General features: G+C 45.2%; 1 protein-coding gene across 1 annotated transcript; it reads right to left on the bottom strand.

Moving 5' to 3' along the window:
• Positions 1-3,439: 3,439 nt before the first annotated feature.
• Positions 3,440-6,369, bottom strand: alg2 (ALG2 alpha-1,3/1,6-mannosyltransferase). Its single transcript, XM_076153752.1, is given in 5 exon segments — positions 3,440-4,273; positions 4,276-4,933; positions 5,458-5,595; positions 5,697-5,886; positions 6,231-6,369. Coding segments are annotated over 4 exon segments (1,035 nt in total). The 5' UTR covers positions 5,868-5,886; positions 6,231-6,369; the 3' UTR covers positions 3,440-4,205.
• Positions 6,370-10,215: the final 3,846 nt, after the last annotated feature.

Genomic DNA, 10,215 nt, shown 5'->3' with positions numbered 1-10,215 from the left:
TCCTCATCATCAATTTCCCCTCACGGTGAGACGTGAGACATGACAACAATCAGTTTGAAATTCCTGATTTGTATATTCATGTAAGAAGCCAGAGGCAAATCATTTAAACAAATTAAAAACAATGCTTGTATTTCTTTTACAGTATCACAGATTATTCATGTATAATACACGTTTGCTTGTTTCAATTTGGGTTTTATCATAATTGATAAAATTCTCGATTTGACACCAAACTCAAAAGCAAATTCTCCCTCACACACCTTCTAAAAGGCTTATAGTTTGGTGTCTTAAAGCTGAAGCTGGGACACAGGGGGGTCTGAACCCTGTACACTGTTTGTATTATGTTCACTCCTCATTATTAACCACAGTATATGTACATTCCTCTATTTCCAGGGCAATGAGTCCATGACCTGGTTAGTGCACAGATCAGGTTGATGTATTTACACTAACTGTTCCTCTCATCATCAGCTTCATTTAGCCAATGATTAACACCCAATCATAAAGCGTGATTAAAAGTCAGGGGACAAGGTTAAAAATATTCCATACACATTTAATATTCCAGCTCCCAAACTGCCAACAAAACAGATATACACCCATAACACGCACACGCCGCTACATACATCTACCCTGAGAACACACACCTAAACATTTCACGGCTATCTACCTCCCCACTCCAGCGCTGGCCGGGTGGAATTAGAAAACCAACCCCGCGGTCTCATTAATTAATTAAACAGCATGTGCCAGTGGCACCTGGGTACCGGTTATCACTGCCACTCAGACACACCGTGATCTCAATAACCACCCCACCACAGGGCACAGAGAGCAGAGACGGACGTGCAGGAGAGAGGAGACAGATTCTTGTCTCGTAACTTTGCGGGTGAAATAGTTTCATTAAAGAGCTAAAAGAAGAAGAAGAAGAAGAAGAAGCAGAAGAAAGAAGAAAACCGACTTCATATGTGTTTACAAGCATAGCGGTAAAGGAGCGATGTTCCCTGTAAACGGGGACATATTTACACTGTATAAAGAGAGGAGAACCTGAGGAGAGTTTAACACAGTGTGTTTATGACTGTGTGTGTGTGTGTGTGTGTGTCTCCCTCCCTTAAAGGCTCCGTGGGGCCTTTTCATCATCTGGCCGAGCAGGGCCCCTAAATCACTGCAGCTATACGCCCCCTCATCATCTACGCTTAATACCTCCACATGTGACACACACACACACACACACACACACACACACACACACACACACACACACACACACACACACACACACACACACACACACACACACACACACACACCCATTCATGTGCATTGCATTGTGGAAATGTATTTCTGTAAAATCTGAGTGAAATGCATGCAGCTCATTTCTGTATTGAAATAAGGAGCTCTTATTCTGTATACAGTATTTATCCACTATTTTGAATCTGTAATGAGCCTAAAGTGTGATCAACATATATAAAAAAAGAAAATAATAGATAACAGAATTCCAATTAAACAGAATTTAAACGATGAGACAGTATTATAAGATTTTCACGCAGTCTATCAAGCATCGTGTACATTAAGGCTCTCACATTGTGTGTGTGTGTGTGTGTGTGTGTGTGTGTGTGTGTGTGTGTGTGTGGGGGGTATTAAAACTGAATCTGTGTTAATTCTCTGGTACATATTCTTTTAACTCTTTCCAGGGTCATTTTATTCATTTTGTCATTTTTTCCTTTTTGATCAAGTTCATTTAGTCCAACAATTGTGAAATATACAATCAGACAAAATGAAAACATGATTTCATAGAATTCTATCACCGCCCTGAGTGTGGATTATCTCACAGATATGCAAGAAATGAATATTATGAATTTCACCAAAGGCAACAGATCTAATTAGACCGATGGGGAGAAATGATTTGCAGAGCTAAAAGACGTGTGTGTGTGTGTGTGTGTGTGTGTGTGTCTGTTTCTGTGTGTGTGCTGTTTGTTTGGAATTGACTCGGCTGAAATGTCCAAATCAATACGAGACACGTGGAAACTCAATGTATAAAAATTAGAATGTCAAATGTTTCAAATAGACTCCAACAAGTTGCGTAATAATTTATGGACTTTACTTTCACAGTCCTGAACCAACTGAACTGATCTTAATACCAATAGGTAACATATTAAGCTTTATATGACTTTATAATCAGTCAGTCAAGGCTTTGTGGGACCAATCAAAGTTTCAGCTCTTATGTAACCTGTTCACAGCTTCCTTCAATGTGATCATAACACCGTGTGACCCCCTTTGGTTCATCTGGACTTCAGATCAGTGCAGTCATGGATTTCATGGGACAATGGAACAACATGCTGACCCAGATCTCAAACAAACAGGTGAGAAGATCGTCTCTGTTACATGACTTAGCAGCTTGGTTTTGCTCACCGTTTGTTCTTCCTCGCTCTTCTGACGCTCTTCTTTCCTCTCTAGGTTGATAAGAGTGTGTCTACTGCCGAGTTTGGAGACTTGATTGAGTTTGCGCAACTGTGGTCGGGCCTGTCGCTCTGGGCCGTACATGTTGGAAATGGCAATGTTCTTCATTTTGGGGTTGGAGGTAAGAAGCTCAAATCTGACTTCATTCAGATGTATGTTTCTGTAACCAGAGAGATGTGTAGAAGAGAGAAGGTAGAGATTTAAAACATCACAAATCCTAATATTAGTCGTGCTTATCAGGTCTAAAACTGAAGTCGGACGTTTCATTTCACCCCTGTATGTTTCTCTCCTCCATTCTAAGATAGGAAAAAGATGCAGAAACTAGGTCGCAGCTTCTTTCAACCTTCTGCTGGAGTTCTTCAGACCAGAGTTTGCATTCAGTCCATTACGGAGCTCCAGCTGCCACCGGGAACTCGCATCAAAGTCAACAACCACCGTCACGGCCTGCAGGCATCTACAGCTGCTGAGATGAGCCATCGCTGTCACACCTTCCTGGACCAGGAGTTCAAGTACGACGTGCTGAACTTCAACACTGAGCATTTTGCCACATTCGTGCGATTCGGTCGCGCTGTGTCCAACCAGGTTTGTGAATCATAAATATGAGATTTAGAAGTCAGCAACTCAGGATCTGTCACTGTTATAATTATTATCTACTCGTCCCTTTGCAGAATCCCTTTAAGAAAAGGGATGAAGTTCATGCCGATACGACTCAGACACTGGAAATGATAATGCAGCAGCGGACCGAGACGGAAATATGAGCTCTTCTGTCTTATCTGGAATGATTCTGACACCGTAACTTACGTTATTGAGCAAAATAAAAACTCCACACCAAAGTCTTTCTTGTGTCCGACTGAGATTCATTTCACCACACAAGCTCGATCAAAACAAAAGAAGATAAAGGGACGGCACCACATTAACAATGTTTCTGTGCCACCTTGTTCACCCACAAAGTCCTTAGTAAACTATTAAAGGCCAAAAAAAATGGAGCCACAAAGCAAAGCCCATAAGAGTCACCAAACTATGTGTCCTCTTGTTTATTAAGACTTCAGGAATGTCAATAAGAGCGTTTGTACACAGTGGGAGAGCTGAAGAGGCCAGTGAGCAGAGACTCAATGACCTTCTGCTATTCTCCTGGTTGATAATGACCCAGACACAAACACAAACTGCCCATCAGTCAGACCTCCAATGAAGCCAAACACCATCATCTGCTAATAACCTCCACCAAGCCGCAGGAGTCACGGACAGGCCGGCGTCTTCTGAATGTGAGGAGGAAACAAAGCGCCGGGCGGACAGGAAGTAGAGGAACGCATTCAGTGTATCGATCTGCGGCTGTGCGCTGGATGATGGCGTTACGGGATTCTTCTTCGCTACAGCTAACACACACACACACACACACACACACACACACACACACACGACTGAGAAAAAGATACACAGTGCAACACATTTCATTCTACCAATCAATCCTTTTGGAACTCATTTGCTAGGCCCTTGGTGCTACACACACACACACACTCGCACGCACACGCACTGTATTTTCCAGAAATAGGTAAACTCGTTACTCTTTTCTTAATTGGTACAGAGATTCCATCCTTTCTTCCTCTCAGCAACCCCTCCAGGGGAATGATGATTAATTGTCCTGTAAGTCTTCATCCCCCCACCCCTACACACACACACACACACTCTACAAGCCTTGACTCCATTTGTTCCCTGCCTGGTTCCTAGTTCAGTGGGTGCTGTTCTACCTGTGAGGCTTCCTGTCACTGGCTCAGTGTGACGATGTTGCCATGCAGCTGGTCTGAGAAAGCCTGAAGGGAGAACTTCTCCTGCCAGCCTGGCTCATGTCTCTGCGGAGGCGGGGCTCCCTCACCAGCCTCTCCATGGCACTGGAGAAGGCCTGTGCCGTGGGTTCACACAGGAAACCCGTCTCTCCGTCTGCCACGCTTTCCAGTGGGCCCCCGGAGTTCACAGCTATGACCGGGCAGCCGCAGTACATGGCTTCCACGGGAACGATCCCAAAGTGCTCTCTGCTCGGTGTGTAAAGCACCGCCGTGCTGCCCCGCAGCAGAGCCACTTTCACCTCATCAGACGGGGAACGCAGGAAAGTCACGCAGTCGTCCAGGTGCAGCTGTGCGGCAAGCTGCTTCAGTTCAGTGTAATGTCGGACGTTCTCAGTCACTCGCTCGTCGTAGCCCCCCGCCACCACCAGGTGCACGCCTGCTGACAGGTCTGAGGACAGGCTGCTCCTCAGGGACGCCAGGGCCTCCAGAGCCAGACCCAGGTTCTTCTTTCGCTCGTATCGGTTCAGAGAGAGAAAGAGGCAGGAGTTTCCCTCGGGCAGCAGCCCTGCCAGGCTCTCCGTGTCACTGGACCACTGGTCAAAGGTGCTGGTGTTGAGGGAGGGATAGAGGACATCCGTCTGGACGCCTCTGAGACTATGAAAGGTCTCCCTGAAGACGCCTGCGGTGAACTGGCTGTTAACCAGAATCTAAGAGGAAGTAGAGAGATTAGTCCTTAAAGATCGCACATACACACACTTTAAGTCCCCACATGATGAATGACACCCTGAGGTCTTTGATGATCCGAAAGTGTAAAATGAAATTGAAATGTTGTTCGTCTCTTTCTATCAGAGCTGCGAGCTTTTACAACAGCTGGCCTGAGGAATGCTGGCTGGTCACATCACTATCACACTTCACAGATCACTGTATGTTTAAATGCAGCTTAAGAGCCAAATTCAAGTCAGTCTGGGTGATAAACTTAAAAAACTACAGAAACACTTTTTAACAAATCAAATGTTTTTTAATGGAGCACTTTTAATTATTTCTAAATGATAATTAAAACAAAAACTCCATACTGGTGATGGAAAAATAGAAATATCATTACCAAACCGTTTGAGTGCAGAGGACAACACACAGTTATAATTCTAAAACTAAAAATAGAGGACTGAATTGAGAAATTGTGTCTACTGTCTGAATCAGAGACAAGAGAGCAGGAATCTATGACATAGCTCACCTGATCACAGAAGATGACATCATACTCAATCCCACTGAGGAAGACGAGGTAAAGAGTCACATAGATCATCCTCAGGTAGGCACACAGGGCATGCAGGGAGCCACACACACTGGTGGGCAGCCAGTCACCCACACACACCTGGAAGAGGACAGACAAGACAGTTTACCAGTGACCATGGAAGGAACAGGAACAGTGTGAGAGAGCGTGTGAGGGAGTGTGTGTGTTAGAAGGACATTTACCACAGGCAGATCAGGGTCCAGGGTTTCAGTAAAGCAGTGTGTGGGGTCATAATGGGCCGTCCAGATCTGAACACTACATCCTCTGGACTTTAGAGCTACAGCAGCATCCACTACCAGCCGCTCTGCACCACCAATACCAAGGTCAGGGTGGAGAAACACCACCCGAGCCATCCTGGACTCAGAGGCAGAGCTGAGAAAGACAAAGATTCATTCACACTGTTGTCAATATCAGACTTTAACTGAGAGAATAAAGGGGTGAAATACAGACAAAACAGCAGCCGATGTAGCAGAAGTGAAAGTGTTAAAAGATGGAGGGCTCATCCAGCATCCAACTGTTTTGTCCAAAGGAAGAATATAAATGACAATTCTGAATTAGTTTGACTCTTGCCTTCATGGTAAGTTAGCTACAGTGTTGCTATGAAGGATGCTATCCAAGGTGTTGGGTTTATACGGCAGCAAATAAGTGCACAATGTAAGCTCGTATTTGTGACTCCATTTCGTGATCATAAGAATTATAATACACTGTATGTTTACCTTTGGGTCACTCGACTGACTTGTCCAAGTTTAAAACCCAGTTATTATGCCCCGCCGGGGTTGAGGTGCTGTCAAGGGACATGCTATGAAACTGCACAGTTCGAACGCCATGGTAGCTCAAACCCTCCGCTGTGTACAGGGCAACAAAACCTCTGTTTAGAACCAACATGGCGGCTGTTTCCTCGGTCTGAAACGCGACGCGTTACCTCAAAAGCCAAAGCGATGTAGCAATTTGCCTTTGCATTACAGTGCCAAATAAATACTTATCAAGTACAGTAAATTACAAAAGTGCCCAAACAATATTAAGTAATTGAAATACAAAACTAACCCTGTACTAAAAAGGTGTTGAATTAATTATTCGCGCATTGAATGCCCCCAAGTGGCCAGGCATTTTTTCGGTCACCTGCGCAGGTCTTCTGTTTCGTAGGCGTGTCCCTTTTTGACCTGCGTGACGTCAGCCCTTGAATCAACTTAAATTTGACCAATTCAATAACACCGGCTGTCTGCCGTTCAGTGTGACAGTAAGAGCAGCCGTGTCTCTTACACTCAACGTATTAAGAGTAATGAATTAGTTAAAATAACGTTTATAAGTTCGTAAGTCTCGCCCTCATTTAAAGAGTCAGACGCACAGAGACATTAACGTTCCTCTGGCTTTGAAACGTTTCAACACTTTCCTTACTTTTGTTTTAAAACATTTCAAAACCTCTCGCTCAACGTTGGCATCTGCTGGCCGACGTTGGAATTGCAGCAGATGATTACAAGTGTGATGTGTGTGCATGCGTCCCGTTACAAATCCTGATCCAGTTTACATGCAGAAGCACAACTATTCTTCTTGTGTGCTGCTTTGGTTTTTGTTTATTCCGAATTTTCATACATATACTCTAAAAACCAGGCAAATATGGAGATTTTACACTCAACCTGTAAGATAAGGGGCCCAGCCACCTAATCATTCCCACTGACTCCGCCCCTTGTGTCATCATACTGAAATGAGTGATTGATGAGTTTCAGGTTGCCCCTCCCTGTATTTTTGCGAGCCCTGTGCAGATTAAAGCAGCAGATAGATGTTGTGCTCCGGTCTTAATCAGTGTGTAATCAGGGGCTGGCTGGCACCTCACTCATTATTACACATTACCGACACCATCTTCATTACCTCATTAACCTCCATTTAATCTCATCACCAGTGAACTAGCTATGAATCCTTTTCATCACCATCTACTATGGTCGGTTACAGTCTGAATACAATGTGTGGTGACATCATTCTTTACAGGCCGCAAGCTTCTTTTGACTGGGTTGAGAAGTTTTACTTGATGGGGGGAAAAAAACAGTTTTGATCACTCTGCCTCACTTCTAACTTCTCACTCTGTCGCCACGGTTACTTATGCTCCACGTATGCCCTGATACGGAGCAGATTATGTTAGAGTTTAGTCGGGCAGAATATGAAAAGCGCCACCTAACCCTGACCAATCACCTTGTGCAGGTATTGTTCAGGGGTCTCTGGGGGGACGGGGTGAGGATATTTAGATATCAGCAACATCCACTTGATTTCCGGGAGGATATTCTTATTCTTAACCAGCACCACAGATTGTCAGCAGAAGACAGACAGTGTTTATGTACACTTCTTACATGCTTTGCCGTGTGCTTCATGCTCAGCAGTGGCGTTGCACTTTGCTGTTACTGTAGCTTCATATTCTTTGCAGATGTTCCGGTGTTGATTGGCTGCATGGTGATACAGATGAAGCCTGATTGCAGTGTAAACATTTCGTCCAGGCAGCTTAAGCAAACAAGGCAGAGGTATGTCTCAGTTTCAGTGTCAGTGAGAATATTGGTGTTCGTGAGGTGGAATCATGTGAATGCAAAAACCGCATCTCTAATGAAACAAATAGTCTCTGAGCTTTGGAGCAAACAAAGTTGAGCAAGAATATGTTTGGAGAAACTCTCAACCATACAGACTTCTTGTCCCCCAAAGCTCCTCTTCCTCTTCCTCTCCCTCCGAATATGACAGAAGGCATCCGGTCTCCTGGCCATACCCGGCCCCGGTTGATCGATAGTGTTGTTGTGGTTATCGAGTGTGTTTCTCCAGCAGCTGAAGGAGGGCAGACTGGCCATACAGTGCTGTATATCGAGTGTGTGTTTGTTTCTGCGTTAGACGCCGGCCTCAAAGCTTCATTAAAGGATCCACTCTGAAAGGTCAACTCAATTACAGCCTTCTGACAGGGGGAGGAGGGGGCAGCGGTGGAGCGGGTTGGCATGGCAATGCCGCTGCTTTGCGATGCACCCCTGCACCCCACCCCTGCTCAGCGCGTCCTTCAGAGATGAGAGCCCCTCCTTTCCAAAGCTCATCAATAAAATCAGCCACTCTCCTTAGACTCTCACCCAGGCTGAGGTTACAGCAAATGATGAGAGTTTGCGTGCGTGCGTGCGTGCGTGCGTGCGTGCGTGCGTGCGTGCGTGCGTGCGTGCGTGCGTGCGTGCGTGCGTGCGTGCGTGCGTGCGTGCGTGCGTGCGTGCGTGCGTGCGTGCGTGTCTGTGTGTGCGTGTGTGTGTGTGTGTGTGTGTGTGTTAATCGCATCTCTCTGTTCTTAACAGGGGCCCAGTTCCAGTGCTGGTGATGAGTCTGCTCTTCATCGCCTCAGTCTTCATGCTGCACATCTGCAGGAAATATACCCGCTCATAGACCCCTCTGACGACCTCTGACCCCTGACCCTTGGCTTCTTAACACATTGGAACAGGACCAAACAGCAAATAAACAAAACCCTTACTCCCCTATCACCCTTCCCTCAACACTACTCCACAGACACACACACACACACAAACTGTCTTTTTTACCAGCCCATTTCAGTACACGCTTGTTTGAGCTGATGTAGGGAGCCGTCATGTTGTTAAGAGCTGGTAGGGTGAAGTAGAGGAAGCCATGACAGCTGACCTCAGAGGTGTGGTGTGTGTATGCTGCCTTTCCTCTGAGCAGCAGCTGGTGTTCCCTGCAGGTTCAGTGCAACATTCAAAGACGTGCTGTCCCCACTAACACAAATAATAGGAATACCGGGAAGTCCAGTTTGTGAGCCATGTTTGAGCAGTACCTCAGTACTGTATCGTATCTGCATCATACATCTATCAAAGACCCTTCCTTGGATAGCACCTGTATTACTTTGTACTCTTTGTATTGTCAAAAGTTTTTGAGAAATTGTGATCCTCCGACTGCATATTGGCACCTGAACGTCACACAGAGCTTCTTTCTGGATCTGCATGAACACAAAATGCCCCGGAGTTCATTTTCAGCATACCCACCTGAGATACACACCAGAGAGTCACCAACCTCTAACAACAACTTTGCCACCTGCCGAATTATCACAGCACTGAAGCAGCAGCTTTAAGCATCAATAACTGCACAGACAAAATTAGATTTTGAAAAATATCAAGTGTCAGAGTGACACCAGGAGGCATCAGAAATCATGTTCACGTCTAATAACCTGTGGCACTGGATTCAATATTTGTCTGCATAACTGAGTTCCACATAACTGCAGTATCTCTCTCTCCTGACCGTCTGTCTCATTGACTGCAGAATAATGACATATATCCAAAGAACGGCCATTATTAATGTAACCAGAGTCATGTTCTTATTACAGTCTTACTGATGATGTTTGATGGGAATGTGTATTGATGGATCAGTTGATGAGATCAAAGGAGTAAGTTTAGGTCTTGTATAACAGAAACCCAATCCTAGCTGTGTCCCTGGCCTGGTTGTTGATCTTCTCCTGAGGGGGGCGCCCCAGACTATTTTCTGAGCCTGACTCGCTCAGAGGAGGACCAGATATAAAGCTGTCTTCACTGAGGGACAGGCAGGAACACATGCTCTGCGGGGCGTTCGCACCTCCTCAAATCATGATTCCACGTTTAACCACGGCCACCACAGAATAAGCATCAGACTAAATGTGATTAATATTCATAATCATACTTCTTACGTTTTTTGGAAATTTCTCTTAAAATC

This window comes from Genypterus blacodes, unplaced genomic scaffold (assembly GCF_046128005.1).
Source record: "Genypterus blacodes isolate CSIRO-AG114 ecotype Tasmania unplaced genomic scaffold, CSIRO-AGI_Gbla_v1 ptg000059l_1, whole genome shotgun sequence".
NCBI classification, from domain to species: domain Eukaryota; kingdom Metazoa; phylum Chordata; class Actinopteri; order Ophidiiformes; family Ophidiidae; genus Genypterus; species Genypterus blacodes.
The sequence above is the reverse complement of the archived record's forward strand: the minus strand, read 5'-3'. Positions and strand labels throughout refer to the sequence as shown.